This window comes from Branchiostoma belcheri, unplaced genomic scaffold (assembly GCF_001625305.1).
Source record: "Branchiostoma belcheri isolate BF01 breed outbred unplaced genomic scaffold, Haploidv18h27 scaffold4, whole genome shotgun sequence".
NCBI lineage: Eukaryota > Metazoa > Chordata > Leptocardii > Amphioxiformes > Branchiostomatidae > Branchiostoma > Branchiostoma belcheri.
The window spans coordinates 3,579,104-3,598,442 of NW_017804020.1; the positions used below are offsets into that span (position 1 = coordinate 3,579,104).

A 19,339-nucleotide genomic window follows, 5' to 3' on the forward strand; every position below is an offset into this window, starting at 1 on the left:
GTCTCTTTATTGTGTGTTGAGGTCGGTGGGTATATTTTGGCAAGAGCTTTTCTCACATGACGCCGACGACTCATGTTGGTAAATATTTAACAATTAGTGATTAATCAATCCGTAGTGCGCAGTCGCAAACAGAACACACCCTGTATCCGCCAAAACTTTGCGCCAAAACTTCTCAAAAGGCGCGCAATTTTCTCGAGTACTTGTGAGGTGGTTGACTGGTATCTGAACTCACCCTACTCAGGTAAGCATGGATATCATTTGACTTCATCATGCTGTAACATAACATACTGTACAGAAGCTACAGTTGCCAAATGGATACATTTTGGAATCAGATTTTTACTCCACTGTGACGTTTTAGAAACTGCCTTGTTGGCAGGGGTCTACTGTTTACATGTCTTGGTGTTGCATAAACATTCTAGTTATGAACTGTTCTATTGCTATTTTACATTCAACAGTATAATAATTCGTTTTTGTCGACTTGGTGGCTCTGTCGATCACGACAAATTGCAAATCAGAGTCAGTTTAGGACTTTGCTTTGTGTACGTGACCTCCACTTCCTCCCCTTCTTTCACAGTGTAGTTTACAGTATTACGGGGAAACAGATTCCCAATTCCGGATACTAGTACTTGAACAGTAGCAATGACTGTAACCCATGAGTTCTCCGTAGTATCAACGTGGAACTGTTGGTAAGGTTTACGACATTGTGGATCGGGGCGGCAAGAAAGTGACATGCAGCAACATTGACCTGCTTGTTGACCCAAACATTACGACAGCGTGGTCCCGTGATTCTAAGTCGATATCAACATTTCATTGCCATCGAATGATCGATGAGCCACACGAATCTCTAAATAATGTCAAAGTAGCGTCTGCAGTTACTGTAGTGAATAACTTTGTTGATAAAGTAAGTTAAGACACGGCTATGTGTGGGCAAAAATGTCGGCATCCCGCCTTTCTTACTTCACACAGTTTGTCACACATTGACACAATGTCAACACTGCACACATTTACTCTGGATACAAGGAGTTCTTGGCGACAGACGAGCAGCTGTGGTTCCACAGTGTACCAACCCCGCCCTATTTTTAATAGTCTGGAACTGTGGACATTGATATAGTCGTGTGCCGCTGAATGATATCTCTTATATTGTCATCACTGATGTTATGGCTGACTACCATATATGGCAAAACCATAAAAACGTGCATTACGCGTGTAGAATGTCCCTTTTGATACGTCCGACATAACTGGAGCATGTTTACGCACGTAATTACCAGGTGGACCTAGCACATAATGCAGTATTTGTAGACAAACGTTCTGGGAATGGCATCCGCCTTGCAATATGTGTACTTAGTTGACTGGTCAGGCAGTACATTGACCAGCAAGACGTGATTGGTACGTATGGATCCTTCTCAAATGATCAATGTTCTATTGACCATGACTGGTGTACCTTATCTGTGTTGTGTACAATAGGTAGCGACTGTTTGTTCCCACTGAATCATTTTGTACTAAGTACAATCCAAACGTCAGCTGATCCTCAGGTTTCAAAATAATTGATGATTATATTATATCATTATAAGCCCTGCATCGCATTACGCAATCTTAGCACCACATATGCTGATATGGACAGTTGAACGAAGATGTCATCGAATTTTAAAATCATTTTGCTTTACATTTTTCGAGAGTTAAGGTTAAGCCTCAACTAATATTGAAGTAATAGTGCCATTCACAGGGCCATCACAATGACAGATTCACTGATGACAGCCTTGAATTTATCAACTTCGCGATGCTGTACTCGCTGAAAGAAAACTTGCCCACCTATCCTGTCAAATAATAGTGGAATCCCCGAGAGTTATAGATATATTCTGTTGAAGAAATCTTGCAGTATGACTATAATTAATCATCAGTGTTAGAGCTACACGTAGATGGAATATTGACGTTGAGCATTTGTTCTGTGTTCCCAGGATCTAAGTGGTGAACACAAGAACAATGGAAGGGAAATTTCAACGCCGATCCTCCGGCAAGGATGTCGTAAGTAGCCCTTCAGTGCAGGTCTAGTTCTAGGAGTTATGTGATTTTTGAGAGGAATTTTTCGGTAATCTTAAAAACATCTTTCAAAATGCCATTGGTTGCTGCCATTGCTTTTCTACTGTACCATGATTTAGTGACATTACCACAATAGACATGCATGTACGAAATACTGTAAATTGTCAATGGCATTGCCTTGACTGTGACTATGACTACAGGTGGTGGGGATTTGTTGACCCAGGGAGGTTATAACAAAGCCCTCCTGTTTGACCCAGCTCTATGTGTGGCCGACTACTGTAAATGTGTACACTATGTCAATGGATCCAAAGTCCAACGTGATATCCTTGTTAATGGACGCCAGTCTGTGGCAACGGAAATATGTTTGAGCTGTTTATAAATCCTCTAATTAGATAATAATAAATCACACATTGACATCTCTCCCATTATCAACCTGCAAACTGGCTACTGGGGGGCAAAAACGTGAGGACATAACCACTTAACCATGGAGTTTGGACTTGTCCTAAGATTGGGTCTGGGACTAAAAGTGCCAGCAAGGAGAGGAGATAATGGGTCTTTTAAAACATCCGGTATATACTTATAGGGTCTTATTACAGGTCATGCACATACTTACAAGGCCACAGCAAGTAATTTTATGGATGGCATCCTCGGCAAAGCTAATGCGATAGGGCAAAATAAATTGCTATCTACTGAATATACTGTAATTCAGTCGGCAGACTGTGAAATTCTTCTTGTTGTTTTACTACAACAAAATAAACCATTCATTCAATGCCAGTCCGACGGCCCGTCGCATCTAATGTCAGTGCCACATTTCCATTTTGTTGACAATTACTCGTACCAGCCACTCTGGTGGCGTCGATTGCCCAGGGTCCAACAGATAATCAAGGCAATCTCGACAAGTTGTTTTTGCATTGGCGACACTCTGTTGTCTTCTAAATGATTTGTGTTTTTTTTTCTCAATTGCTGCCTGCATACACTTGGCTGGTTTAGTCCACCATTGTCCAAATTGTTCCATCACTCATTCATCTGCCTTTGTCTCGCATTCTATACTCTGTTGACTTTCGTAATATTTCTCCGGTCCTCCGGTAGAGACTACAGAACACATGGCAATGACTTAGGTATGGTATGTAGTCCTCAGGGTCGCTTTACCCAATAACGAATCATTAATCTAAGGTTTCAAACATTTCCAGAGCGCTCACTCCTATCAGAACCCGGCCCTCAGCACAGAGGATATCGCCATGGAGCCCACAAAGAGAGACCCAGAGAGAGGCGTGAACGACAATGTAGTAGACAGGCTGAACTCATCACTGCCGAGCAGCGATCCACCGAGTTATCACGAAGATGACATCGACGGTGAAGAAGAAGAAGAGGAGGAGGAAGAAGATCAGAGCAGATGTATGAAGGGCGTATCAATGGTAATTATAAAAAAAATCATTTTTCTTTGAGAAAACGCATTTCTTATCATATTTGCTACATGGATCACGATACTACTTTCCAATAGGTAGTTTCTATGTACTATGAATGTGGCATAATATCTACCTTCTGTCTGGCAAGCCAATTTGCTAGTGAATTGTACTTGGTACATCGTTAGCATGTATTTTTCAATGCCATGGCAGTGATTTTTACTTTATTCATGTAACCAATATTCACAACTTTGCTTTACTATTCTCTTACAGATACTAGTATATACGAGTATATAAGTCTTAATCAACAATACTAGAACAAGTTCTACGTGTGATTACTACTACTTTGTCAACATATAGAACGATTCTTATACTAGGTGCGATTGCGTATGGGTAGGGACCATCATGTTGGTCCAAGCAGTAATTTTCACTCTCTACACGTATTGTAGATTTCGGAGGGTATCGGTAACTTCGTTAAGAAACACAACGTGGTTATCTGGAGAGTCGTCTACGCCGTCCTCGGCCTCGGTTACCTCGCCTTCCTCATCGCTGCCTGCGTCATCAACTTCTGCCGTGCGTTCGCTCTTCTTATCATCACTTTGGTGGTTCTCGTGTTTGTGGTGTACGGGCTCATCCGGGACAAGTGGGGGAAGACCATCTACAAGTCCTGTCTCAAACCTGCGTCAGGTGGCGTCATGAAAGTCTGGAAGTATGCCAAATGGTGAGATGTGTCTTGCTCTTGACACTGTGTAATACCACTACTAGGTCGTAGTTTCAAAGGATCTGCGCTTGAGAAATATATGGTAACTAAAAAGGTAACATTTGCAAAGCAAGTGCATAATATTTACCTTCAAGTGGTCCAACAAAATACTGCTCTGTTTGTTTATTGATACATTCATATAAGCATGTATGGTAAACATATACACATAAATACCACATGCTACAGCAACAGTTACCATGGTGACAGACGTCTGGTCCAGGTCATTGTCTCTATCTGTATCTGTATCTGTATAGCCGGTATAACCGCCTTTCGGCGAAACACACCAGCTGTCTGTTTGTAGAAGAAGAAGGAGAGAAAGAGGAAACTGAGCAAAAGCAATATGTTTTCCTTCTGCGAAGAGAAACATGAACCGATTAGAAGGGCGTAAACCTCTTCATGAATACTGAAAGCAAGCTTAGAAAAAAATAATCATTGTTAATGATTTGCAGGGTCATTTACCTGGGCATTTTGGTGGGCATCGGACTTTTTCTCGGACTGGAAACTGGGAAGCAGCCCGACCAACTCATCTCTCTGGTCGGGTATCTCGGCATCATCCTCTGCCTCTTCATTTTCTCCAAGAGTCCTGGAAAGGTTTGCTACTTCTACTAGAGTCTGTTTATGGCCTTTGTATAGCTTGTATAGCATTTCACATAAAGTATATTTCCTGCAAAAATCACCCACAGATCTTTGATAGTTATCAGTGCAAAGTCTGAGCCATGGATATTGTGACCTTGCAGGTGAAATGGCGACCGGTACTGTGGGGTCTCTCTCTCCAGTTCCTGCTGGGATTGTTCGTGTTGCGAACATCTGTTGGGTACGACGTCTTCAAGTTTCTGGGCGACAAATTCCAGGTGAGAATTGTTTTACCTGCAACAGAAGAAGATCACAACATTACGTCACATACAAGATGTTTCAATTTTTGCACGGTCTATATACACTAGTATTTAGGACGCACTGCATCCGTTCTTATATTAGTATCAATTGCTACTACAAGTCACCATGACTTGTATGTTGTGTCTTTTGCCTAATAGGTTATACATGTAGTATTTTTGAATAAGTTTGATCTGTCGTTTTTTCTTTCAGGGGTTTCTGGCCTTCACAGACGATGGGACGTCCTTCGTCTTCGGCACAAATCTTGTTGTAATGAGCAACACCGCTAACCTGAGCGAGGTGACGTCCTTCGCCGACCTGACAGTAACACCGGCCTACCTCGTGCACAACTTTGTGTTCCAGGTAAGGAAAACCACACACACCGAACGAAAAAAATGGTTGCTACATTTGTACATAACTACCAAGCTAGTGTAATTCTAACCCAGGTACAGAAACGGATAAATGATCAAGGCTCTGTACGACTTCAAATGAATCTGAAGCATTCATTTAGTACATACAAATGTCGCTACGACTCACTCACCCACTAACCGACTCACTCACTCACTCACTCATTTACATATATACACTCACTCTCTCAGTCACTCTCTCAGTCACTCTTTGTCACTCACTCAGTCACTCACTCAGTCACTCACTCAGTCACTCACTCACTCACTCACTTACACATACACATACACACACACACACACACACACACACACACACACACACACACACACACACACACACACACACACACACACACACACACACACACACACACACACACACACACACACACACTCACTCACTCATTCATTCGTCTCTACGCATCACCAGAGTTTCCTACCAAACACCAATTTTTCTTACCCTTTATGTAGTAAGATGTAAATCTCGACAACGTTTCTTTCTCCGCAGGTTCTTCCCACCATCATTTTCTTCAGCACGGTGATGTCCCTGTTGTACTACGTGGGCTTTATGCAGATCGTCATCAACAAGTTAGCCTGGATCATGCAGTTCACGCTGGGCACGTCAGGCCCGGAGTCCATCAGCGCAGCGGGAAACATTTTCGTCGGGCAGGTACGTGTCGTTGTGGTGAGGCTTAGGCGCTGTCACACATTCAGGACCTTCTCTCGACCACCAACCAACCTGGGTTGGCTGACGTCCGGTAGCAATTTGACCAGATTTAGGCAACGACTAACTTTGATAAACTTTCTATACGAATCGAATCAAATTTGATTTAAATTTGATTAAAATCAGGGTTGACAAATTTGATTCAATTCGACTCTCCACCACGCCCCGACCACTGCTGACCACGCGTACGAACACCAGCCAACCCGACAGCCGACCGTGCATGATTCCCGCTACCTACTCATATCCATGGTTGGGGGAGTTCGGCAGTGTTCGGGAAGCCATAGTCGGCTATGTATGACAGTAGCTTTATCTATATTGTGGAGCATGTCGATGCCAGTTACAGTGGTTGGGTTATTGTCCTCATTACGAATAGAAAGTAATTACGTAATCCGAGAAACCTCGCGTTAAGTATTAACATTGGCTAGGAAATTCTTTGAAATGTTGTGACCCTCTCCTTTTTCCAAACGTCACAGACGGAGGCTCCCCTGTTGGTCCGTCCCTTCCTCCCCTCCATGACGAAGTCCGAGCTCCACGCGGTGATGACCGGCGGGTTCGGCACCGTGGCGGGCGGCGTGCTCGGGGCCTTCATCTCCTTCGGCATCAACCCCTCCCACCTGCTGGCCTGCACCGTCATGGCGGCTCCCACCGCCCTCGCCATGTCCAAACTGGTCTATCCGGAGATTGAGAGGAAGAGGACGAAGAAGGACGATAGGCTTCAAGTGGAAACATCGTAAGCTCATTATCCTACATGTTGTACTTTGCGTCATCTCAACATATTATTGTCATTGCTTAATATAGGAATGGACTACGAAACCATGCCCATACTAATTCAATGACCAATATGAAGGACTCGAAATACCACCTGCTTATAATGCAGGTGATATTTGGGCTGTGCGGGTATATCTGATCTCTATCTATGCCAGTCCATGTGCTGGATTTATATATACAGGTATACATGTAGGAGTATGTGGATTTTTTTGCTGTATATTGGCCGTTACCATCTGTAAAGTATGGAAGGGATTATGACAACATGAACAGTTTTTAGTGTGATACATGCTTCCTAAATTCTGAGTGGTACAGGTAAAATTTGTCTGTTTTCAATGTTATAACTGTAGCAATGTAGGTTTGCAGAAAAAAAATGTATATTGAGCCTTGAATTTCTATCATTATTGCAGACAGGAGAGGAACATAATAGAAGCGGCGGCCTCCGGTGCGTGCGTAGCCGTGACGCTGGTCGCTAACATCGTGGGAAACCTGATCGCCTTCATCGCGCTACTGGGTTTCCTCAACACCGTGCTGTCATGGCTGGGAGGGATGGTCGACATCCCCAACCTCACGTTTGAGGTAAAGTCCTGATTCACTTCTAGACATCAAAACTGACAACAAGATATATAGATAAGTAAGACATTTCCTATTTTCTGCAAGAAGTATATGACAATAACATTCTAAACATCGTCAAGCTATAAGGGGAACTCGTTTTTGGGTAAAAATATTGATGCAATTTGCAGGTTAATTAGCGACGACAGCCAGCCAAGAGCCTCCCTTTAAACTTACGTTGATAAGCAAAACACTAGTAGTAGTAAAGGTAGTAGTAGCAGTAGTAGTAGTAGAAGTCGTAGTCGTAGAAGTAGTAGTAGCAGTAGAAGTATTATTAGTAGTAATGCTAATGTTAGTAGTATTTGGTGAGAAGCAAAACATCAGTAGTAGTAGTAGGTGTAGTAGTGGTAGTAGGTGTAGTAGTAGTAGTAGTAGTAATAGTAGTAGTAGTGGTAGTAGTAGTAGTAGTAGTAGTTATAGTAGTAGTAGCAGTAGGTTCATATCATCTACACTAGCAAACCTTGTAAAAAACATAACCATCTTGTACATGTTACTGTTGCCTCTAACTGACTCCCTGACTGCTGTGTTCCTCCACAGACTATCTGTTCGTACGTGTTCATGCCGCTGGCCTACGTGATGGGGGTTCCGTGGGAAGACTGTCCTGTCGTCGCCGAGCTGCTGGGCAAGAAGATCTTCATCAACGAGTTCGTGGCCTACCTGGAGCTGGCTGATATAGTCGCCGCCAAGAAAATATCGGTAAGTATAGTGTACCTACCATGTTGAAAGGATGGGATGTACAACATGTTGAGTAATACGTCTTGTATCTTACTCATTCATAGTTGGACACTGAAGCTAAGCGTACTACTACTGAAGTTTGGAATAGAGTTGGTTTTATTTTCTTTGAAAAGATACATAGTTATGATTTCTTCAAAGGGAAACATATGCACGGTTCAGTTTTGGAGTAAAATTTGACTACGGAACTGTATAGATGATTAAACTTAGACTTAGGGCTTCCGAAACAGACTGCAAGTTGTGTTCCTACAAATTATAAGTTTAGATGATGCAGGGATTCAAGTCCTATTGAAGAGAATATAAATCGGTAGAGTACGAAATGGCAAAAATTATGACCAAATCTTCATATTTCCATCCAGGCACGATCAGAAGCCATCGCGACCTATGCCCTCTGTGGGTTTGCTAACTTCAGCAGTATCGGGATCCAGCTGGGCGGACTCGGGCCCATGGCGCCCAACAGGAAGGGTGACCTGGCTGAGCTGGCGCTCAGAGCCATGATCACCGGGGTACTGGTCAGCGTACTGAACGCCTGTATGGCAGGTAGGGAGCACACGGGTTATGGATATGTGATTTTGACATTGTTGGACTAACATTTGTACTTACAAGTTTCTCTGCGCTCCAATATTTTCATAGGCTGGGTATACGCACCATCCGGATTTTGCTCCGCTACGCTCGAAAAAAATCCCAGGCTTTATCACCCACTCAATGTTATTCAGATACAGAATTCTGATGTAAGCATTTTTTTAATCAAGAACTTCCCTCTACAGTTAAAATTCACGTCATACAATGTATGTATTATGTGATGTGACCTACACAGCTACTCATACTAGCCATGGTACAATGCTGAACTTACAACACCAGGGTACACAAAGATCAAATTTTCAATGACCACTGTCGCCTTCATGATTACTACTATAATTACTACCAACACAGATGAACGTCCATGAAAAGCACTGCTTCTACTATCCTTAAAAGATTAACCTACTAAATCTCAGTGTGTTGCCTCTGATGTTCCCCAGGACTCCTGTATCAAGAAGCTGCGATTACTGTTCTCCCAACCGCGGCAGCGAACACCACCTTGGGGTACCTCACGACCCCTGCACCGCCTGTATGTGCTTACGCCGGTACTCTTCTGGACTGTATGTGTTAATTAGAAATGCACAGAATAAAGAATAGATATGTTTCTTTTAGACACGAATTGAAACAAAGGACCCTTACCTCCACACAAGAGAAATTTTCAACCAATAATAACGTTTTCATCCCCTAACACCCCTATGTAATGTGGGAATTACACCATAGCTTCATAGCTTAATAAAAAATTGATGATATGATTTATAACTATATATGGTAACATTATTGTGAAAGTCAGACTGTTGAAGACCGTGATCTTGTTTGGTTTTTATTCTTAGCGCTAGCAGACTTTGCAAGGTGTACAGAATGATGTTTTCCTTGTTTTCAAAAGTTGTTCAGATATATATAGAAATTGAGGCAAGATATTTTTATTCTGCTTAGAGATTATGTTTATATTGTGATATAGATCTATTAGATTTAGTATTCCTGTATCAGTTACAACGTAGACATGTACGAACAAAATGCCATGTATATGTATATCTTATGTATATATTCTGTACAAATCAAACAATATCAAGTCACTGCCAAATTTGAACCTATTTGTCCAGTATAACAGTTCATAACTATTTTATGAATAACTAGAGCATTGCAGTATTACTTTAAAGAACACCTAAGTAACAACCTTACTGTTAAGCAACACAAAAATTACTCAACGGACATTCATCAATGAGAGATGTAAATTATGTAATTTGTATAGATGTATTACAATACATGTGAAGAGCCATAAGAACACTTGCACTATTATAGTATTATAGTGTATTGTACATTCATTATAATATGTCATGTTTGATCTTGATATTGCAATTGGGTAATCATGTGCTCTCTTGTTTCAAAATTTAATGATTGAGCACATGGTTAAATGTATTATCAGTCTTGTCTTTGTGCAGAAATGCTGCAATGATTCCATCAACTACGACTGAATGGTGATATTTAGTGTGAGTTTCTTGAAGTTAAATATTCTAGTTTGAGGACTTCCACATCAATGCATTGGTTACTAAGTACAGGTTTTGTTTGTATTGACACTTTTTCTCATGTATCATAAGATATTGAAAATAAAGCCTAACACTGTACATAAGGTGGCTCAGAAGTCATTCATAACCATTTGATCTTTATGAACCTCAAGTGCTATGCCAACCTCAGTTAACGCATAATCTTCTATACAATCATTGTATCAAATCAGTTGTATCAAATCAATGGCTTTACACATTGCACTGATTTCTCTTACAAACATTCAGTCAAGTCAAGAACATAACTACTATAGTATTGTATTCACACACTAATCATAAACCTCTTTCTGAAATATTACACAAAGGGGATCATGGTCTTAGCATGAATAAGTAACGGCCTGTCTCACTGATACAAGGAAAGGAGCTAAAAAGTTATACTGATTGATGAGGATAAAAGATCTTTCTACTGGGATCAGCCACATTTGTTTGAGTGTTAGATCTAGACAGGAGGCTCAGTTTTGGTCTCTGCAGAGGCACTACCAGGTGCAGCGCCACTGTTGGTCTGTGGTGTGTAAGGAGGCGGAGCCAAAGTGCCATAGAACCCCTGGTTGGCATAAGGTTGCTGGGCAGCAAACACCTGCTGCTGTGGGTAGGGTTTACCCTCTGCACCTGGAGCAACTGGAAAATGTCAACAGAGCACAGATTTCATGAAACTGAAACTAAGATATTAGAATATTTCATACACTGTGTGATCCAGCATCAGATTGCTAGTTACACGCAATTGCTTTACCATGGAGATGATATCATCTAGATAAGGTTAATGAATAATCTTTAAATAATATAAATGACCTTTGTCCATACACTGCTACAAATAAAGCCTTGTCAAAAACATGGTCTGTTTTTTTAACCTCTAGGACATTTGGAAAAAGGACTGAAACATTTCAACTTTGGAACTGTAGGCCATCATTCCGACTGACAGACACACTCACCCTCACTGTACATGCCTTTTCTGAAGAGGATGTCATTCCCTTTGAAACTCTTACAGTGGGCATATCTAGTTTGACAATGCCAGACTGACCTTGAGATCTCCAACCGTGACACAAACAAGACTCACCTGATGCCCCATGGCCAATGATGAACGCAGCCTGTCCAGGACTCATGTTGGGTCCTCGGTCGTACCTTTCAGTCTGGAAAGCAATTCTAGTGTTATCATTGTGTTATCATGACAAAAATAAAATGCTAAGGCCATGTTGATTTGATTATATGGATGACATCCGCACACGCATGAATTTTCGGCCGTTTCGGGTTTTGTTAGATGTCATGATAATTTGGTGTTGGAAAGAATATTTGATGAAGCTAAATTCTAACTCACAGGTTGTGCCAGCCCAGTGCAGGCCAAGACGGAGCCGATAAAGGCTATCACAACCTCGGCCAGAGCCAGAGCAGCATTCACCGTGTGTAGTGCAATGGCTGGTGCTGAACACGGATTGTGATAGCTGGAACAACAACAAAAAATTAAAAATGAAATATTTATCATAACGCAGTCTTTCATATAGAGAGATATAACAGCCATAGAAGTCCTGCAGGACACTGTTGATATCTATTATGTTATTGAATATATTTTCAAACGTTCGTTACTATCAAGCATGATGTATAAATCATATTCCGACATTAATTTTGTACTTCATTGGTGAAGAAACTGAACTGTTCAAATCTTTTAATCTTTCTATACAGGATGTATTCAAATAAAAATGATCTTACATCATGAAAAACAGTTCCTTTTTTAACAAAGGTTACATACTGACAGTAGCATGGACTCACCTGTGATGTTCTTGATCACAGATATTTCCATCCACAAGAGCTCCGATAATGCCCAACAGGAGTAAAGTAATGCTGAAGAAGATGGCAACGATCCCACCGACCAAGAAAATCACCATCTAATAGCAACATTTGAAGATGTAAAAACTGCTCAACAGATTTAATTTTTTCCTTGTGTTTGAATCAGAAGTTACTAACCCAGGTCAGATCTACCTACCAACAGAACAGAAACCATTTTCTTTAATAATGATAAATTTCCAATGTGGACTTTATTTTAAGCTTATGGCAACACACCTAGTCATGCAATTCTACAGGCTAAGTCTGGATAATAGATATCATTGGATTTATCTAAAGTTTCAATAGTTCATAACATGCATATTGTATGACTTCTACCGATTTAAAGTCATTCCAACCTGATTCCTGCTTGATGTATTCTTTCCACTGTAAATACCCATAACACCACTTATCAAGATCTGTGTGGAACAAACACAATAAATGGATCAGCTAACATGTACATAACGTTTGGATAACAAGTATTTAATGTGTAGCAGTCATATGCACAACCACCATAGCCAGTTAGCATTTATAGCAAGCATAGTTCTTGGAAAGTGCCTTTAGGAGGGAAAGAATGCTATACTCAGCACTCTCTTTATTCTCTTTATTCCTATGTCCTTTACTTTAGCCAAGGGGCTAGTCTTCCAGAGTTCATTAAAAACATAGATTACGTACAACAAATAACATAGTAAAAACACACAAATATAACACAAAAAGAGATTTACACTCTATACAAATGAAGGAACATAATCTACAATTTACAAACTAATAACAGAAGTCACACATAAATAACAGTTGGTGGATAGCTTTCTTAAAGTTAGATGAGCTGGTCAGTTTTGTTATTCGATCTTTGACTTACCAAAACGCCGCACCATATAGGTGTGCTGATGTAGTGAAAGAGGGCGAAGGCACCCATCACTCCAAACAGGACATCAGCTGCTATACCCAGGATGATGTTCAGAGATCCCATCACCACAAGGCTCCATCCCAATCCTTGGATGCACTTTCCGTTCTGCGTCATGTTGTATGTAATAACTCAGTCCTGGTTTAAAAAAAAACGTAAAAAGTACGTAATTAATGATACATGTATTACAACATTATCCAAAGCGAGACTGAAATAATCATTTAAAACATATTAGGAAAAATGCAGTATTGCTTTAATACCTTGTAAGCAACATATGGAGTTTGGTCTTTGAAGTACAGGGCAAAAAGTGAGTTAACTCCTTTTTTGTATTGACGTAAACATATTAAGCTGAATTATTGTATGATATACTACAAAGACTTAAAATGTAATGCTACATGAAACCAAGTCCAGATGATATTAAACCTTTTCGGCAACATTTTAAATTTATTGATAATTAAACTTTGTTCTAACGCTAAAAATAAGCTTGTTTTTGTATTGTGTGTGGGGCAAAGTCCAACTAGCGCAATCCGTTTGTAACTTACCAATAACAACGTTACTACGCATATCAAAATGTTCCGGATTCTATATCTACAAAGTTACCGTTGAACATTGATATATACTTTGAATAAGATCTTCTAACGATACGATGCCACTGGTGATACACCAGTTTTACACATTACCGCGTGTGACGCACCCAAAAATGCTAGGAGTCTGGTTGGCACCTGCAAAAGACGTCCCACTTCTCTGACTGGCTTGACCTTTCAACTCGTGCCTCTCGTGACTTTGGGTCATACAATACATTATCACATGACCTGCGTTTGGGCGTGAATAAGTAATCTCCAAGCAGATTCAGTGGGTGCAAGGGGACTTTGTTATCCGCCTGTAGGTATTGGCAGCCTGTATAACATAAAGTCCCTTTGCTTGGAGATGAGTAAATTAGGGTTTGTAGGCTAACCCTAAACAAGGGTTTCCCAGCTAAGGTCACAGCAAGTAATTTCTATAAATTAAATCCTGCAGAATGCAAAAAACAAGGCGGGCAAAAAAAGGATTCCTACATTTTCAAATTTTAAAAGCTTAAACCTTTTTAAAGAAGAATTGAGGCGACAAAACATGATATCACAACAGTTTATTTCGGCATTCAGCAGTATTGCCTGTCCTTGTGGATGCTATACGTCTTAATTAACTAGAACAATTGTAGAAAAGAGTTTGTCGTATAATCATGGGCAGCTACTACACCAAGGGTTTAGCTACTACGTACACTGGGTATATATATGCAAAAGTATACCTTAGACCATCAACACTTGTGCTTAAATGCGAGCAATTTTGCCTGAAGTTTGCTGGATCCCTGATGACTGTCTACCAGAATACAGGGATCAATCACTATAGACAGTAGGCAACTAGGCACCTTCCCATTTGTCCATCTATGTATACATGTCAATATATATTTGATCATATATTATCTCCATAAAATGAAATACAAAGGAATGTCGATGTATGTGTGCACACGTGTGCAGAAATACATAGCATGTCAAGTGCAGCTAGCTGTTTGCACACTCAAAATAGAACCTTTCCTTATTGCTGTTGGAGGTCTTGCATAGTCCTAAATAATTCCACATGTGGTCTCTTAGAAATCATCCTGATTTGAATGTTGACCAATTCATAAACGTTTGCTAAAATGACCCCATTATATTATACTAAAAGACAGAATAGGATAGCTAAATGTTGTCAGCCATTCTCAAATAAATAGATCCTATACAATTTTCAAAACTGTTACCAAATGAACAAAAGCCGATACAGCACACCTATGATACAAAAGCAAAAGTGATGGGTAAAAGATCCATTTAATAGCAACAACAATTTGTATACCATCTTGTCATAAAAAAGCTTTCAGCTTTTATAGCTCACTTCAACCTCTAGGTAGGTGACTTGGGTATGGTCTCTGAAGGTGGCCCTGAAGGTGGCTGACCAGCTGCAGGTGGCTGAGCAGGTGCTGCCCCAATGGTGGACTGTGCACGTGGCATGTAAGGGGGCGGATCCATAGTGCCATAGTGCCATGGTGCTATGTCAGGTCCTTCCTGATCCTGCAGCTGGTTGTACCCAAACACCTGTGGGGAAATAAGGCCTTGATAGTGGGGTCGTGTGGCGTAGCGGCAGCGTTCTCGACTCGGAACCAGAGGCCCCGGGTTCGAGTCCTGACATGCCACCGATCTTGTGCCCTTGGGAAAGGCACTTTACACGACTTTCCTCACTTCGCTCAGGTGTAAATGAGTATTGTATTGTCCCTGTGTTGGTGGCGGCATTAATATAAGTTAAAAAAAACTTGAGTGTGCCGTCACCACGTCTTGTGATTACATGTTTCGGAATATTAATAAAAAGGCCTTGTTCATATGAAACCACACGAACCGCGATTCGGGTAACTCGCATTCCTTACATCTGGTCCACGTGCCATACATTCCTTTCAAACCGTGCCCGATCACAATTCTCCGAAACTGCATTCATTGTTGTTTGATGAAAACACGCAAGGTAGCGTGTTATTAATGTCAGAGGTCAACGACCTGCTTGCTGATGCCCCTCTCCCAGCGTATCTCGGCCAAATGCCGACGTGGTCTCGCCAGAGGCGGTGAAGCTCGTCCTAGAACGGACGCATTATTTGACCATTACTGCTCTATAAGTTGCTGCCACGTAAAATTTGGTATTGCTTATAAATCAAGAAATATCACCCCGTAATCCATGACCAGGTGAAGTCACATTGAAATCACATTGCGTTCAGACGCAAATCGCGATGCAGGAAAACCGGTTCGCAACCACCTCTAGAAGTGTTTGGGATCGAGGCGCTTTCAATGTGATTTGGAGCGTTCAGATGGGGCCACTTGAAACTGGCTTCGGCGGAAACCACATCACATGTAAAGCGCCTTCACTGACTTCATATGAACAGGGCCTAAGATGGTGGGTGGCCAAGATTGGAATAGCTGATAGTGAGTGAGTGTGATGACGATGTGTGACTCAACTAATTGGTCACCTTGATGACTTGAAGTGGACTAATTCTAATAAGACTGTTTGAAGGATCTACATTAGTGAGTATATGCAGTGAGTCGTGAAAACACACATCATTACAAAACTTATTGACACAGACGTATGTACACTCATACGTTTTCATTCATATGGTAATACATTTGTATATCCGACACCCAACCATGGAACGAATGAATGAGGGACCGAGATACTCAATGTAAACCTTGTGGTCCCCGGCAAAAAACTAGCGCTGTATAACATACTAGTAATCATTGGTATTATGTAGTAATTTTAGTCACATGCTGTTTCCAAAATTGCGTTCATTTTCAATGAGCCTTTTGGATGACATTTTGACACCTGGTATAAGAATTTGTACTGTTTGTGTGTGATGTATCTTTGACACTTACGGGCAAACCGTTGGGGTTGTTTGCCAGTCCGCAACAAGGCATGATGGCAGCTGCGAAGGCCATGACGACCTCGGGCAGAGTCAGCAGAGCGTTCACCACATATAGGGGAAAGGGTGCACAGTAACCATTGAAGTCGTTGCTGTCATGGAAACATTAGAAGGCACTTATAATGTAATTTTGAGGCGGCGAAACATCTCTGATACTGGCATTTTCTATCATTTTTAGCACATTTTTAGCATTCTTTAATATTCAAAACATTTCAAATAGGACATAAATAAGCTATGTGAGAGGTCTCTTTATTGTTTAGGGCACCACCCATAAATAGCTACATCCAGTCTATGATACAAAACAAGCAACTGTTTTCTGTCAGTGACATCACATTTTGCCTCACAGATATCAGTAATGGAATTAATTCAACATTCTACATTAAAAGAATGACCAGCTAACTGACTTTGAAAATTCAGTTTTTCCACTCTGAAATTATACTGGGTGCCTTCAACAACTTAAGTAAAAATCTGTTTGATGAAATCAATCCAGCAGTCATCCGATCCATAACAACGAGACGAACAATAACACACAAATGCTACCTAATTTTCTTGGCAAAGCTTAAGGTACTGATGTTGTGAACTTGATAGATAGAGTGAAACTGTCCGATGTCAAACTAAAATGGGCATTGCCTCCCCCTAAACATCAGATCTATGTAGCATGATTGAAGGTTAGACAATTGTGAAGTCTCACCATCCATCATCATAATCGTAATCATAAGAAGAATAAATGGATCCAACAATGGCCAGCGAGAAGCAGCATAACGCAGTTAAGATTGTGCAGATCCCGAGTACCATTACTGCAATCATCTATCAAAGAAAACATCAGGTTAGAAAGATAATAGTCAAGTACTGTACATGCTAACACCAAATCAGCTAGACACTGTCTATCTGCGTTAGTGGGTAAATAGCATCAAAGTGTTCAACTATTGGGCTCACATAATTTTTGACCAGTCAAATCTTCAGTTTTTTTATAAATAAGAATCTGCATGTATGTTTGTTTGTTTGTTTGTTTGTATATAATCGAAGAATCAGTAACATACCAGATCCTTGCTTGTTGGTCTGTTTCCACTGTTAATCGCCAAGATACCAGTTATGACAACCTGTGGAGATGATATACATTAGTACATGTATACATGTGCCCGTGTACCAAATACAGTGGTAACTATAGAAAAAAGGTAATGTCGATATTGTCACTCTTGGCAAGAAAACAACGCGATGAAGACTGGAACATATAATAAGAATGTCCAGTAAAAATAGGTGACTTTAGACTTGAACGTACGAAAACACCATTCCAAATGGGAGCACTGATGTAGTGGAAGGTCTCCCAGTTATCGCCCATGGAGGCAAACGTGGCATCGGCTGCTATACCCAGGGTGATGCTGAGAAACCCCATCACCACAAGGTTCCAGCCCATGCGGCGCATGCACTTTCCGTTGTACGCCATGGTTTACGTACGGTAAATCAGTCCTGGCTTGAAGTCTGTAAATAAAATCAAATTTTGTTTCTCACTGGGAACAAAAGTGGAAGTATTGGTTTTGGTGGCTGAGCGGTGGGTTTGCACTATAGAATTGTGTGCCCGCTTTTCCAGACAGAAGAGGTTGCCAGCACTTGGTTGGGAGACTGAAAGATTGACAGGCAGAATGACAGGAGGTCTAAAGGACAGGAAAAGGCTGTGGCTGAGAGCCATCAGCAATGGAAAATTGCATGTAGTCTGAGATTTGTTATTCGTTGTTTTGCTGCAATTTTTTTTTTGCTGTTGTTGTTGTTGGAGGAAAGTCCAACTCACGCCATACTGTGAGTAACGTAGCGATCACAACGTTTTTACGCAATTGCAAAGCAAAATGTTCCGGATTCTATCTCTAGCAAACTTAACTAGAATGATGATACATTTAACGAAGTAAATTAAGGTATACTCTAACATCGCAGTACTCTACCATCATGGTGATAGATCAAATTGTTGGGAAGTACATATAACTGCGTGTGACGCACCTCGAAAAAGTGTGAGAGCAAAGTCGAAATAACTACAATGTTATCTCTTACAAAGTTACACACTGTAGAATGTTGATACTTTAAACGAGATGAAATAAGTAAGTATTACCGCGAGTGACGCACCCCGAAAAGTTGGGAATCTGGCTGGCACCTGCAAAAGACTATGGCTGCCTTGACTTTTAACTCGTGACTTTGGGTCATGACCTTATCACATGATCTGCGCCCAGATAGATAGGGGGAGGGAACAGTATAGTACTAGAATTTTTCAGTGGAACCTATAGTGAAACCATACAAAAACACCTTTACCTGTATTACGAACCCCACTGCAAAACTGAATTTGTCAGTCTCGCCTGAAAGTTCATCTGAGTTGGTAAAGTACATAATGAAAATTAAAAAAATGCTCTCAAGCTCAAAGAAATTTACTCACCGAAATATTCGATCGAATTGATCGGTCTTCACCAGCTTTCTGATCCATGTGCTGTAAACAGGTGATTTTTTTTACCACGTCAGCACTGGGTCAAAGGCTTCTTTGAGTACTAAAAAATAGGCCAATGGTAGTTGATTGTGATTTTTTAGAACATAGGAAAATATAAATCACGGTTTAATTTCTAACGGCAGCTACCTACCTACTAAATATATATGAAGACCCATCCACAGCTTCTCGAGCCATGCTGTTGACATACATACAGACCCACACACCGTGGCCAAACCTAAAACGTA

At 40.9% G+C, this 19,339-nt stretch overlaps 3 protein-coding genes across 5 annotated transcripts; 1 reads left to right on the top strand and 2 right to left on the bottom strand.

The window, feature by feature from the left end:
* Positions 1 to 123: 123 nt before the first annotated feature.
* Positions 124 to 10,511, top strand: LOC109476916 (sodium/nucleoside cotransporter 1-like). Its single transcript, XM_019777934.1, has 13 exons — positions 124 to 241; positions 1,956 to 2,022; positions 3,228 to 3,452; positions 3,890 to 4,161; positions 4,650 to 4,791; positions 4,938 to 5,051; positions 5,284 to 5,433; positions 5,986 to 6,147; positions 6,675 to 6,931; positions 7,377 to 7,545; positions 8,116 to 8,274; positions 8,670 to 8,850; positions 9,330 to 10,511. Exons 2-13 carry the CDS (start codon positions 1,981 to 1,983, stop codon positions 9,458 to 9,460), a joined length of 2,004 nt encoding a protein of 667 aa, XP_019633493.1. The 5' UTR covers positions 124 to 241; positions 1,956 to 1,980; the 3' UTR covers positions 9,461 to 10,511.
* Positions 10,512 to 10,546: 35 nt separating this feature from the next.
* Positions 10,547 to 13,929, bottom strand: LOC109477178. Of its 2 annotated transcripts, none has more exons than XM_019778245.1 (7): positions 13,859 to 13,929; positions 13,120 to 13,302; positions 12,620 to 12,679; positions 12,210 to 12,325; positions 11,761 to 11,884; positions 11,503 to 11,575; positions 10,547 to 11,066 (listed from the first exon to the last, which is right to left on the bottom strand). In XM_019778245.1, the coding sequence occupies exons 2-7, from the start codon at positions 13,279 to 13,281 to the stop codon at positions 10,888 to 10,890; spliced, it is 714 nt and encodes a 237-aa protein (XP_019633804.1). In that variant the 5' UTR covers positions 13,282 to 13,302; positions 13,859 to 13,929; the 3' UTR covers positions 10,547 to 10,887. The 2 variants fall into 2 exon arrangements, with proteins under 2 accessions (XP_019633804.1, XP_019633805.1); XM_019778246.1 differs by having other exon boundaries at positions 13,845 to 13,918.
* Positions 13,930 to 14,668: 739 nt separating this feature from the next.
* On the bottom strand, positions 14,669 to 18,803 carry LOC109477179. 2 transcript variants are annotated; one of them, XM_019778247.1, is made up of 6 exons: positions 18,729 to 18,803; positions 17,910 to 18,109; positions 17,671 to 17,730; positions 17,322 to 17,437; positions 16,584 to 16,722; positions 14,669 to 15,269 (listed from the first exon to the last, which is right to left on the bottom strand). In XM_019778247.1, the coding sequence occupies exons 2-6, from the start codon at positions 18,072 to 18,074 to the stop codon at positions 15,078 to 15,080; spliced, it is 672 nt and encodes a 223-aa protein (XP_019633806.1). In that variant the 5' UTR covers positions 18,075 to 18,109; positions 18,729 to 18,803; the 3' UTR covers positions 14,669 to 15,077. The 2 variants fall into 2 exon arrangements, with proteins under 2 accessions (XP_019633806.1, XP_019633807.1); XM_019778248.1 differs by having other exon boundaries at positions 18,743 to 18,802.
* Positions 18,804 to 19,339: the final 536 nt, after the last annotated feature.

Bases quoted from the DNA above. Each gene is read 5' to 3' on its own strand.
- LOC109476916 (XM_019777934.1), top strand. From the start codon at position 1,981: ATGGAAGGGAAATTTCAACGCCGATCCTCCGGCAAGGATGTC. The intron at 4,792-4,937 runs GTTTGCTACTTC...GTGACCTTGCAG, and splicing joins TCTCCAAGAGTCCTGGAAAG to GTGAAATGGCGACCGGTACT. The intron at 7,546-8,115 runs GTAAAGTCCTGA...GTTCCTCCACAG, and splicing joins TCCCCAACCTCACGTTTGAG to ACTATCTGTTCGTACGTGTT.
- LOC109477178 (XM_019778245.1), bottom strand. From the start codon at position 13,281: ATGACGCAGAACGGAAAGTGCATCCAAGGATTGGGATGGAGCCTTGTG. The intron at 11,885-12,209 runs GTGAGTCCATGC...TTGTTGTTCCAG, and splicing joins TGTGATCAAGAACATCACAG to CTATCACAATCCGTGTTCAG. The intron at 11,576-11,760 runs GTGAGTTAGAAT...ATTGCTTTCCAG, and splicing joins GCACTGGGCTGGCACAACCT to ACTGAAAGGTACGACCGAGG.
- LOC109477179 (XM_019778247.1), bottom strand. From the start codon at position 18,074: ATGGCGTACAACGGAAAGTGCATGCGCCGCATGGGCTGGAACCTTGTG. The intron at 17,731-17,909 runs GTACGTTCAAGT...TCATCTCCACAG, and splicing joins CCATTTGGAATGGTGTTTTC to GTTGTCATAACTGGTATCTT. The intron at 16,723-17,321 runs GTGAGACTTCAC...TTTCCATGACAG, and splicing joins TACGATTATGATGATGGATG to CAACGACTTCAATGGTTACT.